The 21,447-nt window shown below is 36.6% G+C and overlaps 1 protein-coding gene across 1 annotated transcript in view; it reads right to left on the minus strand.

Moving 5' to 3' along the window:
• Window positions 1-21,447, minus strand: part of CIRSR (corepressor of RBPJ and splicing regulator) — a 38,235-nt gene that overhangs the window by 16,578 nt on the left and 210 nt on the right. The window contains exons 2-7 of the mRNA XM_045800326.2: window positions 16,674-16,768; window positions 12,331-12,404; window positions 11,305-11,315; window positions 11,154-11,218; window positions 10,723-10,771; window positions 9,496-9,613 (exon numbers count right to left, since the gene is read on the minus strand). Coding sequence (XP_045656282.2) covers window positions 9,496-9,613; window positions 10,723-10,771; window positions 11,154-11,218; window positions 11,305-11,315; window positions 12,331-12,404; window positions 16,674-16,768 — 412 coding nt within the window. The remainder of the gene's footprint in view (window positions 1-9,495; window positions 9,614-10,722; window positions 10,772-11,153; window positions 11,219-11,304; window positions 11,316-12,330; window positions 12,405-16,673; window positions 16,769-21,447) is intronic.

Below are 21,447 nucleotides of genomic sequence, written 5' to 3' on the forward strand. Positions count from 1 at the left end.
TGGAGCTCAATCTCATGACCTGAGCTGAAACCAACAGTTGGACGCTTAACTGACTGAGCCACCCAGAAGCCCAAGGTTGCCTTTTAATTTTGTTGATTGTTTCCTTCACTGTGCAGAAGTTTTTATCTTGATGAAGTCCCAATAGTTCATGTTTGCTTTTGTTTCCTGTGCCTCCAGAGATGTGTCTCGTAAGAAGTTGCTATGGCCAGGTCAAAAAGGTTGCTGTGTTCTCCTCTAGGATCTTGATGGTTTCCGGTCTCACATTTAGGTCTTCCATCATTTTGAATTTATTTTTGTGTATGATGTAAGAAAGTGATGCAGTTTCATTCTTCGCATGTGGCTGTCCAGTTTTACCAACACCATTTGTTGAAGAGACCATCTTTTTTCCATTGGATATTCTTTCCTGCTTTGTCAAAGATTAGTTGACAATATAGTGTGGGTCAGTTTCTGGGTTTTCTATTCTGTTCCACTGATCTACGGGTCTGTTTTTGTGCCAATACCATACTGTCTCGATCACTACAGCTTTGTAATATAGCTTGAAGTCCGGAATTGTGATGCCTCCAGCTTTTCTTTTTCTTTTTTTTTTTTTAAAGATTTATTTATTTATTTGACAGAGACAGCCAGTGAGAGAGGGAACACAAGCAGGGGGAGTGGGAGAGGAAGAAGCAGGCTCCTAGTGGAGGAGCCCGATGTGGGGCTCGATACCAGAATGCCGGGATCACGCCCTGAGCCAAAGGCAGAGGCTTAATGACTGCGCTACCCCGGCGCCCTGCTTTTCTCTTTCAAGATTAACTTTGGCTATTTGAGGTCTTTCCTGCGTCCATACAAATTTTAGGATTGTTCGTTCTAGCTCTGTGAAAAATGCTGGTGGTATTTTGATAGGGATTGCGTTAAATGTGTAGATTACTTTGGGTAGTACAAACATTCTAACATATTTGTTCTTCTAATCCATGAGCATGGAATGTTCTTCCATTTCTTTGTGTCATCTTCAATTTCTTTTGTAAATGTTCTATAGTTTTCAGAGAACACATCTTTTACCTCTTTGGTTAGATATTTCCTAGGTATCTTATAGAACCTTGAAATTTCTTGAGTGATAGGAGTGTCTGTTATTCATGATGGGACCTGATAGCTTATATTGAGTTGACTCACAGTGAGTGCCTAGATAGGTTATGCTAAGGAGATGAGTCAGGACAGGGCTGGCCACACCAGAAAGACTAGCCATGTAATTAGAGGGTTGGGGCTTTGAGTCACATGACATTAGCCTGACCTCTGGAGAAGGGAGAGGAACTAGAGAGGAGTTCAGCTATACAGCTAATAAGTTAATCAATCATGACTTTGTAAATAAGCCCTAATAAAAACTCTGGCTTAGATGAGCTTCCCTAGTTAACAATACTCTGTGCATAATTGATGCGCAAGGAGGGTGATGTGCCTAGACTCCACAGGAAGAGGACACTGGATGTTAAGTGTTTGGGATGGTGGGTAGAAGAAAGGCAATTTTAATTGTGTAAGTGTGAAATTTAAAGGCAAAGAAAATGATACTAAATCTACCTTCTTTGCTACATACTGTATGATTTCATTTATGAGATGTCTGGAATAGGCAATCTACCAAAAAAGTAGAAAGTTGATTAGTGGCTGCCCAGGGCTTGGGGAGAATAGGAGCTGGAAGGTGAAGGGCTGAGGGGTTTCCCTTTGGGGTAATGAAAATATTCTAAAATTAATTATGGCGATGGATGTACAACTCTTGTGAGTATACAAATTCAAACCACTGAATTGTACACTTTAAGGCATGAACTGTATGGTATGTAAATTTTAACTCAATAAAGCTGCTAAAAAAACACCTGATCAAGAAAATGAAAAGACAGGCAACAGACTGGGGAAAAAACAGTTGCAGGAGACACATCTGGTAAAGGACTATTATCTAAAATATACAAAGAACTCTTAAAACTCAGCATTAAAAACAACCCAATTTAAAAAATGGGCCAAAGGCCTTAACAGACACCTCACCAAGAAGATACACAGACGGCAAATAAGCATATGAAAAGATGTGATGCACCATATACCATCAGGGAAATGCAAAATAAAACAATAAGATACTAGTACACACCTCCTATAATGGCCAAAATTCCTAACATTGATAATGTTAAATGCTGGCGAGGATGTGGATAACAGGAACTTTCATTCATTGTTGATGGGAATGTAAAAATGGTATGGCTACTTTAGAAAATAGTTTGCCGGTTTCTTATTAAACTAAACATACTCTTACCACACTATCCAACAATCATGCTCCTTGGTGTTTATGGAAAGGAGGTGAAAACTTATGACCACACAAAAACCTGCACGTGGATTTTATAGCAGCTTTATTCATAACTGCCAAAACTTAGAAGCAACCAAGATGTCCATTAGATCAATAATATGCAGTACATCCAGATAATGGAATATTATTTAGCACTAAAAAGAAATAAGCTATGAAGTCATGAGGAGGAAACTTCAGTGTATATTACTAAGTGAAAGAAGCCAATCTGAAAAGGCTACATACTGTAAGGTTCCAACTACATGATCTTCAGGAAAAGCTTAAACTACGGAGACAGTAAAAAGTTAGTGGTTGTCAGAGGCTAGAGGGAAGGGAGGGATGAACAGACAGGGCATAATTTCTAGGGCAGTGAAACTACTCTGTATGATACCATAATGGTGGAAACATGAAATCATACCTTTGTTCAAACCTACGGAATGTACAATGCTGAGTGAGTCCTAATGTACACGATGGATTTTGGGAGATAATGATCAGTGTAGGTTGATCAATTGTAACAAATGCGGGGCGCCTGGCTAGCCCAGTTGGTGGACCACGCCAACTCTTGATCACAGGGTTCTAAGTTCGAGGCCCATGTTGGGTATAAAGATTACTCAAAAATAAAATATTTAAAAAAATTATAACAAATGTACCACTCTTGTAGAGGATGGTGATAACAGGAGAGGCTATGGATTTGTGCAGGCAGGGTGCTCTCAATTTTTCTCTGAACCTAACACTTCTTTAAAAAAATTAAGTCTATTAAGAAAAAGCACAAACAAAAAACAAAAGGATTAAGTAGGAGGCACACAGATATATGTAACTATTAAATCTATTAAGAAAGCAAAAAACAAAAACAAAAATATCCCTCTTACCTTGAAAACCCCCACTGCGGATTTGAAAAAATGTTTACTTTCAGTATACAATAAACACGTAAGGACAGATGTAAGAGTGAATGATAAGAATAAGGGCCAAAGAGTATGGGTAAAAGGTTGGTGGGCAGGCCATTTAATTATACTGTAATATAAAAATATTTTATAAAAATTCAGTCACCATTGAAGCTTGCAAGTTTTTTTTTGTTTTGTTTTTTTTCAAAGATTTTATTTATTTATTTGACAGAGATAGAGACAGCCAGCGAGAGAGGGAACACAAGCAGGGGGAGTGGGAGAGGAAGAAGCAGGCTCATAGCGGAGGAGCCTGATGTGGGGCTCGATCCCACAACGCCGGGATCACGCCCTGAGCCGAAGGCAGACGCCTAACCGCTGAGCCACCCAGGTGCCCCGAAGCTTGCAAGTTTTACGTGTAATTCTGATGTACTTAGAATTCATGGAAACTTACAAAGTTAAAGATGATCTTATCGGTAGAAAAGAAATTCTAAACCAGCTTAGCCAAAAGAAGCATTTTGATTGCCTAATTTAACTTTGTAAAGGAGAAGTAAATCTTATAGCTGGTCTCTGTAAACCTCACAGCTGGAACATTCTAACAGCACCTTGCAGTTTCCAGTGATCAAAGTAAGTTACTTTATATACTAAACTAAGAATTTCATAATAGAAATAATGCAACACCAGGGGGTGTGGTTATCATGAAATAATTACACTCCTGGGAGATTACAGGCACAAGACTGTACCCCAGGGGTGTGATTATCCCATGATAACCACATCCACTGAAATTGCATTATTGCAAAAATAATCTCTATTCACTGGTGAGACATTATTCAATAGGTGATTTTTTAAAATGGAAAGATTTTTTAGCTTGAATCAGCAAGTGGATTAGGAAATTGGCCAGTTTATTTTTCATTGCATTCAAATTCAGAATACAACATCTTTATTATCTGCTTCCCTATTTGATATAGTAGAGTTTTTTATTTTGTTTTTGAGAAAACTTTAAGAGTTTCTCTTAGTGTTAGTTAAGTGGCACTGCTAAATTCAGGTCGAACTGCAAACATATTAACTGAGCAATAAAATTTTAAATAATTTACTTCTATGTACAAAACTTTCAATTTTTCTAAAATAATATTCACTTAAAAATTACAAACGTACAACCAGTGTTAATATATTAATATATTCGTCTACTTCCTGCCATTTTTCTACAAGAAGCTGTCTATAGATAGCAAGAGAAACACGGATGGAATCCAGGTAGCTACTTTGTTTTATAATCTGCTTTTTTTATTTGGCCAAATGTTTTCAACAACATCCATATCATTAGGAAATCTTCATATCATATCAATTGTTCTTTCCGTACAGCTGAAGCTGATGGTTCTCAACCGTGACAGTGCATCAGAAATAGATCAGTAACTTTCATCATCTTCTGTGGTATCACAGATGGTGAAAGTTACTGATCTATTTTTGCCATAATTTTATCACAGAATTCAGTGCCTTGAGATATTCTCAGATGAGTAAAATAGAGGATTTAAGAAATGAAAAAATATCCTGTGTATTTACCAGTATTTGTTCTCACACATTTGTCAGTTTCAAAGGAAAAAATGGAAATGGAAAATTTCCTAATGCCTTTTTCTACAAAGAGTGAGGCAAAGAATTAATTCAGACTGCTAGTTATTTCTCATCATGAACATACCATTTACAAAATACCAGTAACTCTTTGCTTTCTTTAGCTGTTCCAACTATTCTGAAAATAAATTTAACATAGGAGTACGAAGGAAAACATTAGCCTTCTGAAGGATCTCATGAGATAGTCAATGTCTGTAAAGCCTAAATTTTAAGTTTCTTTCCCAATTTTAATCACACATTTTAACATAAAAGTAAATGAAAGTCACTTGTAATTACAACAAATTACTAAACTATTTTCATTCTCTCATGTTTCCTTCCAGTCCCAATATATATGCATGTAGTTTTATATTATCAAAACCATAATATAGATTCAATTAGTATTCCTTAATTCACTAAATATATCAATTTATTTTGCCTTTCCCCTAGTGCTGGATATTTAGTTTATAAGAGTGAAAAATTAGAAATGATGCTGAAATGAACATTTCCCTTAAAATAAAAAAAGGATTTTCATCACATTACCACCTTTTCTTCTCCACTCTACTTTCTTCTCCACTGTATATTCCAAAAACAATATACACCACACCACACAGGGTATTCATTGGCATCATTTTTGCCTAAACCTGTTTTCCCAAATTTACAGATCATGACCATCCTCTAGGGGTGAAATCTCAGACTCCTCTCAGAACTCTGATTTGATAGGGGCTTGGGAGCCAATATCTGTCTTTAACAAAAAAAAAAAAAAAAAAAAAATTTTTTAAGAGAGAGCATGGAGACTGGGGAAGTGCAAAGGGAGGGGGAGGGAGAGAGAAAGACACAGAGAGAGGGAATCTCAAGCAGCCTCCCCGCTGAGTGCAGAGCCCAGCACACGCAGGGCTCAACCTCACGACCCTGAGATCACAACCAGAACCGAAATCACAAGTCAGATGCTTAACCAACTGAGCCACCCAGGAGTCCCCCCTTATCACTTTCTTATAAATTCCTGGAAAGTGAATTTCTAGGTAAAAGGGTATGAATGTTTTTAAGGCTTTTGATACATATGATCAAATGCCTCTTTAAAAAGGTATTCCAATCATGGAACATTGCATCAAAAACTGGGGATGTACTGTATGGTGACTAATATAACAAAATAAAAATTATAAAAAAAATAAAATAAAAAATAAAAAGGTATTCCAATTTATCAACAATAGATTAAAATGTTAATTTTACCACACTTGCTTCAACACTGGATGTATACTTCTTCTTTTTTTTTTTTTTTTTAAAGATTTTATTCATTTATTTGACAGAGAGTGAGATAGCCAGTGAGAGAGGGAACACAAGCAGGGAGAGTGGGAGAGGAAGAAGCAGACTTCCTAGCAGAGCAGGGAGCCTGATGCAGGGAGCCTGATCTCCAGGACCCCGGGATCACGCTCTAAGCCGAAGGCAGACCCTTAACGACTGAGCCACCCAGGCGCCTCTGGATGTATACTTCTTTTAAACCTTTACCAAATTTGGTAGCAAGAAGATAATATATTATTTTAGTTTCATTTCTTTGGTTATTTTTTTTTAAAGGTTTTATTTATTTGACGGAGAGAGAGAGAGAGACAGACAGAGCACAAGCAGGGGGAGCAGCAGAGGGAGAAGCAGGCCCTGCTGACTAAGCAGGGAGCCTGACGTGGCGCTTGATCCCAGAACCCTGAGATCATGACCTGAGCCAAAGGCAGATGCTTAACTGACTGAGCCACCCAGGCACCCCTATTTCTTTGGTTCCTAATGCTGTTGAAAATGTCCTCATAGGTTTAATGGACATTTGGAGTCCTCCTTTTCTAAGCTACCTATATTTATGTCTTTTGCTCTTTTGCGTTTGTATGTTCATCTTTTTCGTGTTGACTTGAAAGAACATTTTATATATTAGGGATATCGACTATAGTATTTCAATAAAGTTAATACTTTTTTTACCCTCTACCACCCCACTGCTCAATTCATTTAGATAACGGAGAAACAGTCACTAATTTGTAGACATCTCAAGCTTGGTTAAAAAAATGTTAAGACTTACCAGGAGCCAAAAAAATGAGCATTTTTCTATTTAGTTCACTTTATTTTGAAAAAGTTCATTTCATTGAAGAACAGTACTACAGTATAACCCCACCATAAGTGGGCTCCAAAAACTTCATATAAAATGATTACTTTTAAGTTTATGAATGTAAATGGATGGTGGAGAAGACATAATAACCAGCTCTGTTGTATCTGAATTCACCATTTCCAATACTTTTTTTTTTTAAGACTTTATTTATTTGTCAGAGAGACAGAGAGAGCACAAGCAGTGGGAGTGGCAGGCAGAGCAGGCAGATGGAGAAGCAGGCTCCCCACTGAGCAAGGAGCCCGATGTGGAACTCGATCCCTGGACCCTAGGACCATGATCTGAGCCAAAGGCAGACACTTAACCGACCGAGCCACCCAGGTACCCCTCACCATTTCCAATACTCTCAAAAACAGGTAATAGCACAAGTTCTTTTGGTTGTTGTTATAGACTTTCTAATATAGAATCAAGACAAAGCAGGTCTATTGATTACTAAATAAAAGGCTAAGTCTGGAATCTATCCTACTCATTCTCTCAGAAGCAGGATCAAAGTAAGATGAAGCTGGGGAACAAAGACAGCCATTACCACTGCCTGCCCCTAGCTAATACAGGAGTCATAGAGTTGTAACACTGGAACGAAGGAAAAATGAGAAAGATGTAATCCCTTCCAGAAAACACATATACCTTTCAGATATAACACCAAATTCTAGGACTACTAAAATTAGTGGTCAGAAATATTTGACCCAACGGGTTCTTCATATATGACCTAGTCAACCCCCAAGTTCTTCGGGGCTTTATTTCTTTTGGGACGTCTCTCTTCTTTCACCAGGTGAGTGGGGGCAGGGGAGGAGGGAACATCAGTATGTGGGTTTTGTTTTTTTTTTTAAAGATTTTATTTATTTATTCGACAGAGCTAGAGACAGCCAGCGAGAGAGGAAACACAAGCAGGGGGAGTGGGAGAGGCAGAAGCAGGCTCCTAGCGGAGGAGCCTGACATGGGGCTCGATCGCATTAACGTCGGGATCACGCCCTGAGCCGAAGGCAGACGCTTAACCGCTGTGCCAGCCAGGCGCCCCCAGTATGTGGGTTTTAAGAGTACCTGCACTGTGGAATCAGTGGGATGTTCTTTTGTTAGAGATTGCCAGACCAAGTTCTGTACCAACATTCTCTCACCAATGAGCAAATAGTTTCCCTCTATGTAAAATGTGGTTTCTAAATCTTCTTTAGAGCAGTAAGAATTAAAAAAAAAATCAATAGTAATACTCTGTCTGTGTACTTCTCTACCCATTCTAACATCCATAACACCATAAAAGAAACAGTGTCAAGGGGCTCCTTGGTGGCTCAGTCGGTTAAGCCTACAACTCTTGGTCTCAGCTCAGATCTTGATCTCAGGGTCGAGAATTCAAACCTTGCACTGGGCTCCACTTTTAAAAAAGTCTATCTCTGTCGAATAAATAAATAAAAAAAAATCTTAAAAAAAAAAGGTTCTCTAGCTTCTTAAATAATGCTGAAAAATCTCGTGAGTTATACTATCATCCTTATTTTCAGATGAGTTGAAGCTCATAAAAGTGAAGTAACTTGTTTTAGATTACAGAGTTAAGCAAGTTATTTTTATTTATAATTATTATGACTTACAGTTGGACTGGTGTGGCTGTCTCAATAATATACTAATAAGTCACTAATAAATTTAAAACTTCTCAGCTTTAACATGTGAGAACTCAAATGATCCAAACCAAATTAGACCAATTTTTCTAAGTCATCAATAATAGGCAGGAAGGTAAATAACTTTCAAGTAAAACTCAATTTTAACATATTTAACATTTCTTTTTTTAAAGATTTTATTTATTTATTTGACAGAGAGAGACAGCCAGTGAGAGAGGGAACACAAGCAGGGGGAGTGGGAGAGGAAGAAGCAGGCTCCCAGCGGAGGAGCCTGATGTGGGGCTCGATCCCAGAACGCCAGGATCACGCCCTGAGCCAGAGGCAGAGGCTTAACGACTGCGCCACCCAGGCGCCCCCATATTTAACATATTTTTAAACTCAGTTTTGATTTTACCTCTGAACTAAAAATGATGCAATTGCTGAGTCTTCTAGTTGGCCTACATTTATAATTCTGGAGGACATGAATATGAGAAATAACCGTTTCTTCCTTCTATTTTTAGGTTACTAACCTGATGAAGTATGCTCAATATATCTTTTACCTTTTTCGCTTTTAAAGATTTTATTTATTTACTTGACAGAGAGAAAGAGGGAGAGAGAGAGCACAGGCAGGTGGAGGAGCAGGCAGAGGGAGAAGGGAGAAGCAGGCTCTCGCCCAATGTGGGGCTCGAACCCAGGACCTTGGGATCATGACCTGAGCCGAAGTCAGACACTTAACCGACGGAGCCACTCAGGCATTCCTATCTTTTACCTTTAAAATCAAGTTTATAGGGCCCTGGGCTAGAAAAATTAAATTCTAATACAGAGCATTTCAAAATCAAAATATATTATCAGAGTTTCCCATTGATCATATTTTGGGTACATGACTTAGTCCAAAAAAACCAAACCAAAGGAAAACAAAACCCAGAGAAATTAAAGAAAAATGTTATCTTTCCTTGTTTGTCCTTGATACAAATTCTAACACAAACATAATTCATGTCTAGTGCTTACCTGAGCCATCAGTGGGAACTGAACTTGCATTGATTCCAGAAAGACCAAACAGAGGACATTCTCGATCTGTGTTGACATGACCCCATTTGTGACATTTAATGCACCTCACATTTCGAACCTGAGAAATAGTAACCATTATTTTAGTTATTTAGATAGTAAAAATCTAAGTTCAAATCCCTACTCCTTGTTAGAGTTTAAGTTAAATTACTGTCATTTTTTTTTAAAAGATTTTATTTATTTATTTGACAGAGACAGCCAGCGAGAGAGGGAACACAAGCAGGGGGAGTGGGAGAGGAAGAAGCAGGCTCCCAGCGGAGGAGCCTGATGTGGGGCTCGATCCCAGAACGCTGGGATCACGCCCCGAGCCGAAAGCAGACGCTTAACAACTGCGCCACCCAGGCGCCCCTAAATTACTGTCATTTTTTAAAAGATTTCCAGTGAAAGACTACATAACTATATTTGGTAATTTAACATAAATACTAAAATCTTTTATAAATTCTGCCTAAAAGCTAAATTGAATCCTATTTCTTTTTGACTGTTACTTGGTGGCAATAAAAAATGTCATCCAAAAAGAAATGGTAAAATACCAAAAAGGAAATACGTCATGGCTTAGTCTTAAATTCTCTAAATTTTAAAAGTTAACCTTTAACGTTTCTGTTTCCTAATCAGGGGTTGGCAAACTTTTTCTGTAAGGGACCAGATAGTAAATATTTTAGGCTTTATGGGCCAGAGGTCTCTGTTCCAACTCTGCCAATGTAGCAGGAAAGTAGGCACAGATAATATGTAAATGAGTAAGCAAGGCAGGATTCCAAAAAATGTTATTTCCAACAAGAATCTGGCCTTCTGGTGATACTTTGTTCCGGTTCTAAACAAATAGTTTTACATTGTTTCTTAACCTTGAGCTAATTCTCCAAATTCCTGAAAACTGAAGAGACCCTTATCATTATAACCCTCAGTACAAAACTTTGATTCCTATCTTTTTTTTTTTAAACAGGAGAAAATCAAACTTAATAGGCATATGCACAGGGAATCCACATGGACATGAGAGTCCTGATTCCTATTTTATTAGTCTGCTACATTTAACATTTTCTCCCCTAGTCCTTTTACTATCTAATACAAATCAAAACCAAAGAGCCCTTGTCAGTTTATATACCTTTTGGACAACAGTATAAAGAACTATTTATTAAATAAAAATTATTCTTACAGAGTAAAATATGGGTCACTTGCCTGAATACCAAAAGGCTGATCTCTGATGTTCATGTCATCTTTGGCATATCTATTAAGTAGAGAATATGTACAAACACAAAATTAAGAACAATTTAATAAACTGAACAGCAGTTATCCTGAAAATGGTTTTATAGTTCTAAATATATTATAAAATGTATAACTTCAATAAATATACAGAACTATGAAATCTATTTAGCATTTCCAAATACCACTTCATCATTAACTGTCCAGTTTGATGATTTGTAATTTAAAAAAATGGAAAACTATATAAAATTAAGTCTATGATCAAGTAAATTAGCTGTATAAAACAAATCATGTAAAATACCTTTCACATTAGTTGCCTACACTAGTGAACGAAAAGGCAACACAAGATGGGATATTAGATAAAGTTAGTGATACATATTTCATCTTAAAAGAAAACTGGCTCTTACTTTTCCCGGGGGGCTCCTTTCTGCCATTCAAATTTGTATTCGGTCTCTCCTTCTGTTTCTTCTTTCTAAAAACATTGAGAAGTCTTTCAATTTTTCCATAAAATTACAATCTATTGCCAAGTAAATCCAAACACAGAAAATAGTACTTTACCTCTTTGTTTTCTTGATTGCATATCAAAGATATGGGAGAAAAAAAAGAGCTTAAGTTAAAAACTTCAACATTAAAGTCTGCTATCATATACCATACTATGATGTCATGGTATTTAATTGTAACTTGTAAGAAATTATTGGTTTCTTTTTTTCTTCTTTCACAAGATAAAATTCAAATCACTAAAGGATAATTACAATATTGAACAAGACAGTACGCAATAAGCACGTTAATTCCTAGTTCTTAAACTTTTATATTTTTCATTGACAGAATATTATACTATCTATAAGTATATTCAATAAGAAGGACTAAAGATGTATACACAAATTATAAAAGAATAAATGCACTCCTGTTGATGCGGACATTTTTTCCTCCTCAAAGGTCAAGTCATTAAAAAAAAGTCAAGTCATGAAATATTACTAGATTAATTATTTTTAATATTTATTCTACTGTACTGAATTCAGTATTTTAAAATTATCTTTACAGAATAATAGCAATTTTAAAAGATGAAGAGCAACTTTTATGTATGTATGTATAGTATGTATTTAAAGATTATGTATTTATTTAGAGAGAATGCAAGCACAGAGAGGGAGAGAGAATCCCAAGCAGACTCTGCACTGAGCACAGAGCCCAACACAGGGCTCAGTCTCACGTACCTGAGATCATGACCTGGCCAAAATCAAGAGTTGGGACACTAAACAACTGAGCCACCCATGAGCCCCAAAAGATGAAGAACAACTTTTAAAAAATGTCTGTTATAGGGGCGCCTGGGTGGCGCAGTCGTTAAGCGTCTGCCTTCGGCTCAGGGCGTGATCCCGGCATTCTGGGATCGAGTCCCACATTGGGCTCCTCTGCTGGGAGCCTGCTTCTTCCTCTCCCACTCCCCCTGCTTGTGTTCTCTCTCTTGCTGGCTGTCTCTCATAAATAAATAAAATCTTTAAAAAAAAAATGTCTGTTATAATAGTTCTCAATCTTTAGTTGTAAACACATCAAAGACTTAAAAAAAAAAAAAGGAAATGAGGCAAGTACCTTTTTTAGCTCCTGGTGGGGCCTCATACATGAAATTAAGGCCATTCTTTACACGCTCATCTCCCATAAGCAACCTAAATGAAAACAATAAATAAAGTTAACAATTTTATATAGGAGGAAAAATTACAGAATAACTGTTCCCCATCTCCCAAAACCCTAAGGGAATTAAGAGAAACTATTGTTGTTGGAGATAAAGGCCCAAAACTTGACTTCACTGATTAGATACCACCTGAAGTACATGAATGGAAATGCAAACAGTGCTGCCTCTATAGTGACTGGTTTTAATTTCTGAGACGTTCTCATTACCTGAGAGATCTTCGCCCTTCCAACAGAAAAGGGGAAAAAAATGCCATGGTCACTCTCACATGCTTTTCTTAAACTTTGAAATGCTATGGAAATAATGACAGCTTTGAAATCCTATATGCCAGCACAAATTTGGAATTAAGTTAAATAGTGCCAACATTTTTTCTTAATTGTGAGGGATCAAACAGTTTTGGAAAAATGAGTCTCTCTGGAATTTCTTTAGAAAGTCAAATCCAATTAATGCTTGTAATAAGAGTCAATGTCAATAGGAGAATCAAATTCTTTGATGAGGCCAAAGAGGAGAGAATAAGTTTAAAGATATTTTACAACAGGTTAATTACTATGATGGAATCAGTGTCTGCTGCACCTCAAAGATCATTTTCTTTATAATTCTAACACTGAAAATTCCCAGTTTGGGTTCTGTTTAGAGAGATATGCTGTGATTTTTTTTAAAAAAAGCTCTGCAATAAATTGAATGACTGGTTGAGTTAAAGTTTTAATTCATAAGATCCAAGTAAGTACTGATTATAAAGATGAGAGCTAAAGAGTGAATAGACTTTCCTCTTACATTTGAAAAAGGCAATCACAAAGGGTATATTACATAATTATAATTCTTCTCTTATTTCCGTTGGAATTTATAAAGAACTTAAAAAAAAAAAAAGGAAGAGAGAAAAAAAAAAAAAAAACCAGGCGAGCGAAAGGATGAGAGGATCTATATCCATACAACGTAATATTATTTTGCAATAAAAAGGAATGAACTACTGATACATGCTACAAAATAGATGAACTTCGAAAACATTATACTAAGTAAAAGAAGCCAGTCACAAAAGCCAATTTATATGTATGATCCCATTTATATGCCAAGTCCAGAATAGGCAAATCTACAGAAACAGAAAGTGAATTAGTGGTTGCTTAGGGTTGAGAGGTAGAAGGGACAGGGTGTGGGAATGGGAAGTAACTGCTAACAGGTACAATATTTCTTTTTCAGATGATAAAATGTTCTGATATTAGATTACGGTGACAGCTCCAAGACTCTGTAAATATATATACTTAAAGCCAACATTCATTTTTAACAGATTATATCTTAAATTAACACCATTTTAAAAGTTAAAATCAAGCACATGAAAAGCTCAATATCACTAGTTATTAGAGAAATACAAATATAAGCCACAGAGAAATAGAAATTAAAACCATGACATACCACTTCACACTAATTAGGATGGCTATTATGAAAAAAAAAAAAGGAAAATAATAAACGTTGGCAAGGACATGGAGAAAATGGAATCCTTGTGCAATAGTTGAGTTAGGCTCAATTGCTTACTGGTAGTAATGTAAAATGGTGCAGCTACTATGGAAGAGTTTGGTGGTTCTTTAAAAGCTACACACAGAATTACTATATGATCCAGCAAGTCTACTCCTAAGTATATACCTAAAGGAACTGAAAGCAGGGACTTGAACAGACAGATATTTGCATGCCAATGTTTATAGCAGCATTACTCACAATAGCCAAAAGGCAGAAACAACTCAAGTGTCCATACATGGATAGATGGATAAACAAAATATGGTATATACATACAATGGAATATTATTTAGCCATAAAAAGAAAAAAGTTCTGACACATGCTATAATATGGATCAATCTCGAACACACTGTGCTAGTGAAGTCAGTCAGATGCAGAGAGATACATATTTAGATTCTACTTACAGGAGGCACCTATAACAGGCAAATTCATAGACAGAAAGTAAAACAGTGGTTACCAGGGGCTGGATATAGGAGCTAAGTTGGTAGAGCAGCGAAAGGCCAAAATTGAAATAATCTGAGCAACAAAATAAATAACAATAGTATTGGATTATAACCCATTAAATAAATAACTCTGAGTCCATAGTGATAGAAATAAATAATTAAATAAATAACTAAATGAGGGAAAGGGAAAATTCTTCTTTCCAGAGGAATTCAAATTTTCAAATTGTAGGGGGAATGAGAATAGATTAGAATACCACAGTAATAATTGATGCAGGCAATATCCACCAGTGAATGCTAAATTAGTGAACAAAAGTTCAATGAAAAACAGGATATTTGTATAGCTTCAAATATTTAATTATAAAGAGAATAAAGTAACTCTTTTTTTAGATAAAGAATAAACAGGGGGCGCCTGACTGGCTCAGTTGGTAAAATGTGTGACTCTTGATCTCAGGGTCTTGAGTTCAAGCCTCATGTTGGGCGTGGAGCCTACTTAATTAAAAAAAAAAAAAGAATTAACAGTATAACCTGTTGCAAACCTACTTTTCCACTTCCACTATCTCTTTATCAGCCTAACTCAACTATTGGTTGCTTCCCTGAATACCCTCTCTACTTTCCTGTGATCTTTAATAAGCTTTTACTATATGTAAGTCAGGGTTTCTCAACAGTGGTACCACTGACATTTTGGACCAGATCATTCTTTGTTGTGTGGGGCTGTCCTGCATATTGTAGGTTGTTTTCTTTGGATGTAAGTTGTTTTGCAGCATCCCTAGTCTCCACTCCCTAGCTGCTGGTAGCATCCAACCTCTGACCTGTGATAATCAAAAATGTGTCTGAACACCGCCACATGTCTCCTGGCAAGGGGGTGAGGTGTGTGTGTGTGGGGGGGAGAATAATGGCCTTCAGATGAGAACCACTGGCCTAAATCCTTAACATTCTTCATAGTTCAGTTCAAATGTCACTTCTTTCATGAAGTCTTACCTTGTTACCCCAAATGGAATTATTCTGTCCTACATTAGCATGCTATAGTCTTTAAAACATTGTGTTTTTAATATATCAATTATACTCAGCTTTGAACTAGATGTACATATCCCTTACTAAATATTCCTGAGGGCAGAGACAAACTACGTATCACACTTTTATAGGCCCCTATAACAAACAGGCCTGCTATTTATTGTCTTGCATGAAAGCAGGTACTCAATAAAAGTTAATCAGATTAAATAGAATTAGTGAGAAAAATACTTAATTGAACTAAAAGTTTTATTTCTATAATTTCACTCTGGATATGCTATATTTTAAAGAGAATATTTAGTAACAGTTTAGTAATACTTATGTTCCATATTTTGATGAAAAACAGAAACGAGCTTAAGAAAGTATGGTCTATGTAGCTAAAGCACCACTATTCACTTGCTTGATTAACCAAGAGCAACCAGCTTCAGAGTTAAGACTTGCTTATATAAACATAAAATGACAATAGATGTAAGGGCAGGTACTGTGCTGGAATAAACCAATAAAGAACTCTAGCTATGATCCTGCCATTAATAAAGCAGTGACATGCAGGTCAAGTAGAGACACTTCATTTTACTTTTTGAAGGTGTCCTGTGCATCTCTTCATTTCAGTACACGCTAAAGAAATAGCTTTGTAAGCAGTCTCAGTAGTTCAAGTGTAGACTTTCATTGTTTTTCCAAGCTTTATCTAAGTTGGGATTTGCTCATAAACTGTATATGGAGTCACATCAATGTATGTTTTATGTGAATTATGGGGAAGGTTGGAAAAAGTGGCAACGTACAGATATGAGAGTACAGAGGGTACATAGGAAATAGAATCCTATCATTGCGGCATTCAATTCAAAAAAGTTAATGTATGATTTAGTAAGTGATCATTCTTATGCAATTGATTATTCTAAAAACACTAGTGTATAAGCAAAATCAGTCAGAGAAAGACAATTTCCATATGATCTCACTGATACATGGAATTTAAACAAAACAGACGATCATAGGGGAAGAGAGGGAAAAATAAAACAAGATGAAATCAGAGAGGAAGACAAACCATAAGAAACTTAATCATAGGAAACAAACTGAGGGTTGCTGGAGGGGAGGCGAGTAGAGGGACAGGGTAACTGGGTGATGGACATTAAAGAGAGCACGTGATGTAATGAGTGCTGGGTATTATAGAAGATTGATGAATCACTGACTTCTACCTCTGAAACCATTAATACATTACATGTTAATTAACTGAATTAAAAAAAAGCCAACCACACACAAAAAAATAAAAACACTAGCACAGTGGAATTTCTTACCTATTATCATATGATTCTTGTTCTTTAAGATACTGTTGCATTAATTCTTCTTGTTTCTTCTTATCATATGATATTTTCTGTTCTGCCATCCATACCTAAATTAATGAAGTATAAGATTTAATTTAAAGAGAAAGTTTGCTTTTCTTTTATAATAAAATACAAAATGCTATCATATATAGTTTACAACATAACCTATTTTGGCCATAATGACATTACCACAAAAGAATAGCTATAAAGTCTGATTTGTGCCTTGATACAGGTCCTTAAATCTAGTCATTCAAATAGCTAAACTTTCAGGCAAAACTATCAAACTTAAGAACCACTCTGAGCACCTGTGGTACAATAGCTTCCTGCACTGAGTCTCTGTGTTATCTCAGAGAACAGAATGACCATCTCTCTAGATGGAGTATGTCTAGTCTAGAAAACACAGCAGGAATAAGCAATGTCCACAAATGCCAATGGGTAACACAGACACTCCAAAAGAGGAGAAATGGAGGATAAGGAAAAGAAAAAAAAAGAAAAGAAATTGAAAGGTAGTTGTAGAAAAAAGGGAAGCGACAAGAGAGGAAACCGAGATAACACAGAGACACATCAAATGTTTTGGAGTTGTTCAATGGCACCAAACCACAGGCTGAATGCGTCCCTATGTGAAATCCTCAGAATCATAAAAGTGGTGGAGGTAAAAAGCCCATACAACTTACACGAGGATACTTAATCAGGTTATTTCAAGGTTTAAAAGGTATCAATGCCTTCCTACTGCTTTTAGAGTAAAGGACACCGTATTTGACAACCATTCAATGTAAACAGCAAGTCAAAACTTTCTCTCCAAATATGCTAAGTTTTAAGAAGGTAAACTGGAGGACAAATACTTACATTGATTAAATTGTAATTATTAACTGTGGGGGCAAATAGATATGGGGAGGAGGGTGTGGGCAGTTACCAGTATTTTAGTAGTGACGAAATAGGAAGGTTCTAAGGGGACACTGTTTTAGATGTGGACAAGAAGAATTCATATGGAAATAAAAGCAAGAAGAGAAATGAAACCAGAAACTTCTTTTGGTGTAAGTTTCCTGAAAGTTTCTTCCACTGACTTCATATTTACCAATGGAATGTTACAGTACAAAAAAACCCTACACTTGGGATAGGCAGTAAAAAGCACATTTGGCATTTTCACTGTAGCTCAAAGTGAAAACAGCTGCAACAAAGACATGCAGGGTGTCACTGCCTGATAGAATAACACATTCATAATAACACTCAAATGAATAACATATTATTTCTAACAGAATAACTACCATTTATTTAAAGTTCTAGATTTTACAAAGTTATTTTACTAGTCTCAACTGCTCAAGAGCTTAAATACATATTGAGTACCATGGACTGGAATAAAAATAAAACACATTTTTGCCTTCAAAATGCTCAGAATCTGTAATAAAAAAATCACATAGCTTTTCTGTATGTTCAAGATATTTCATAAGAAAAATGAATTGTGTAGATAATAATGAAGTTTGATATCTGGATAATAGAAATATGCACAAGATAAATAGAACAAGACAGGGATTAGAGGACAGGAGGAAGTCTGCTATAATGGAAAGCTTTCTAGCAAGTTTTGGTTTTTGGAAGTTAATTTTTTAAAAGATTTATTTATTTATTTTAGAGAGAGGAGAGAGTGTGCTCATGTGAGCAGGGGCGGAGGGGGAGAATCTGAAGCAGACTCCCCAATGAGCGCAGAGCCTGACAGGAGGCACGATCTCATAACCCCGAAATCATGACCTGAGCTGAAACCAAGAGTCAGACACTCAACCGCCTGAGCCACCCAGGCACCCCTAGAGGTTAATTTTTAAATTAAGTAACTATATTCGCAGGTAGTCAAGGTTATAATTTCTTATATATGTTTCCAAAGATGTTCTAATACATATATACATAAAATTTGTATATATGATAGAAAACACACACATTCTTTTCTCACTCTTTTCATAAATGGTAACATATACTGCATATAGGCACACAGAACATGCATAAAATAAAACCGAATATCATGGAGATCATTTCTAGATAAGTAAATAAAAGCTTTCTTTGTTTTGGGGGGAGGAGGGGCTGAATATCATTCTGTGGAGCTACCCCATCATTATTTAACCAATCTCCTGCTCTACTGATGGGCATTTATGTAATTTCCAAACTTTTGCCATTATAAACTCTGCTTCAACAAATAACCCCATACATAAGTAACTTCATACACGTCAAGCAGGGTTTTGAAGAGGATCAAAATTTTGCCAAGGGAAAAACAGGGTAAGATACTACCAGCAGAGGGAACAACTCAGACAAAAGCCCAAACATGTAAAATAGGAACTAAGTAGTTTGATATTACTGGAGTATAAAATCTGAGGAAGAATGGCAATAGGAGATGAAGAAGGAAAAATAAACTGAAATCAGATAAAAGGACTTAATCCTACGGTATTTTAATAAGGAGCCAAAAGAGATCAGATTTGTGCTTTAAAAAAACCACTCTATGGAAACAACACAAATACTCATCAACTGATAAATGGATAAATAGTGCTATATCCATACAGTGGAATTATGCAGCAATAAAAAGGAATACAATACCGATACATTCTACAACATGGATGAACTTTTAAAGCATTATACAAAGAAAAAGAAAGGATTCATAAAAGGCCACAAATTGCATGATTCCATTTATAGAAAATGTCCAGAACAGGCAAACCTACAGAAACAGAAAGCAAGTTACCTAGGGAGGGGGAGTGGGGAAGGTTAAGGACAAATGGACAGTGACTACTAAGAGATACAGGTTTTTTGGGGAGGTGATGAAAATATTCTAAAACTGTTTGTGGTGGTGACTGCATAAATCCGAGAATATACTAAAAACCACTCAATAGTACACTTTAAGTGGGTAATTGTATGGTATGTGAATTATATCTCAATAACGCTGCCAAATTAAAAAAAAAACATTATTCTGATTGATATGTAGAGAAAGAATGGGGTCAAGAGGGGTCAAGACTGGAGTAAAAAAAAAAAAAGCCTGCTAAGAAATTTAACAGTTTAGGTGGAAGATGATGACGGTCTAAGCTAAGAAACAGGCAGTAGTGACAAAGAGGAGAGATGAAGTCAGAAATATTTGGAAGGTAAGATAAAATAGAATTTATTAGCTACCTAGATAAAGGGGTGATGGAAAAGAAATGAATCCTGAATTTCTGGCTTGGGGGTCAGGATGAAGGATTGTGTTACTACCTCTATTTCCTACTAATACAAGATAGGAAGTATAAAAAGAAGAGCAGATTTAGGATGAAAGATATATCCATTTCAGATATGGTGAGTTTGAGATGCCTGTAACATACCAGGATGATACTGTTTAGTATACAGTTGTCTTGAGGTGCCTTGAGCTAGGGGGAGAAAACTGAGAATGTAGATTCAAGAGTCGGGAGTAAAGAGGGAGTAGTTAAAACCATGAAATTGGATGTGATGTCGGGGAAAAGCATATAAAGTAAGGCACAGGCCAAGGATGACGCTCGGGTAACACATGTACTATAGGAGCAAATTAAAAATAAGTTTGTGTGTAGGGGCAATTAACATTTTGTTGAGAAATCCCTCTATGTGGTCCCCCAACGCTAGGTGGTACTTTGTTTCAAAACCTTTATCTGTACCATCTTATTTAGTCCTCATAACAATTTCTCAAGTCTAGGTAACTGATCCTGGTCATTTCAAATTTACAGATTAGGAGACAGGATAAGGGATACTAAATACTTGTGTAAGTTCTCAGGGCTAAAAGTGGGCTGAAATAACTAGAATTCAGGTCTGATTCCAAGGTCAGACTTTTCCTACTTCACCACTCTTGCTTTCCACTGCCATACTATTCAGCACGGTTTTTCTGTACTGCACCAAGGAGACATGTAACTGATTCTTTAAAAAGCCAAACTGAGGGTTTCAGAGAGGAAGGAGGTGGGGGAATGGGAGAGGCTGGGTGATGGGTATTAAGGAGGGCACGTATTGCATGGTGCACTGGGTGTTATACGCAAGTAATGAATCATGGAACTTTACATCAAAAACTAGGGATGTACTGTATGGTGACTAACATAATAAAAAAATATTATTATTTAAAAAAAAAAAAAGCCAAACTGTAGCTCCTGGCTGGCTCAGCCGCAAAGCATTTGACGCCTCATCTCGGGGGTCGCGAGTTCTAGCCCCGCGCTGGGTGTAGAGATTACTTTAAAAAATATAAGCAAATACATAAATAAAGCCAAATGTCGTTGTATATCTGAACCTAATATAACATTGTGTATACTTCAATTAAAAAATACTAAGTAAAAGAAACAGCCAAACTTCAAAGATTTGGTCATCAGACAGACGCTACATCATCGGGCGGGATTTAAAAAGAGGAAGCCAGAGGTGACTTTATTTCCCTTTTAAGATCTATCTTAAATAAACAGGGAATCACCTTTGGACAGGATGGCAGAGTTCAGAAGCCACGATCCCTGGGATCCGAAAAGACAAAACCAGAATCAGCTGAGGAAGTAACGAGGAACCCTTTGATCAGACTTCGAATCAAGATTTACATTCTAGTTGAAAAGCCGACTGAGTAGACGAAGGCTGGCTGATGTAGAATTGGCGTCGAGGGCCAGCTTTGTCAGCGAGTTTCTCAACAAAGAAGAAAGGGCGAGAAGACCAGGGCTTTAGGCCTGGGTAAGAGGCGACTGTCCCAAGAATCCCAGAGACACCACCACTTTCACCTCCAGCAGCCCCTGGGAACCCAGACACCAAGGGC

This window comes from Ursus americanus, chromosome 1 (genome assembly GCF_024610735.1).
Source record: "Ursus americanus isolate L20-20 chromosome 1, mUrsAme1.1.p, whole genome shotgun sequence".
In the NCBI taxonomy this organism is placed as follows: Eukaryota; Metazoa; Chordata; class Mammalia; order Carnivora; family Ursidae; genus Ursus; species Ursus americanus.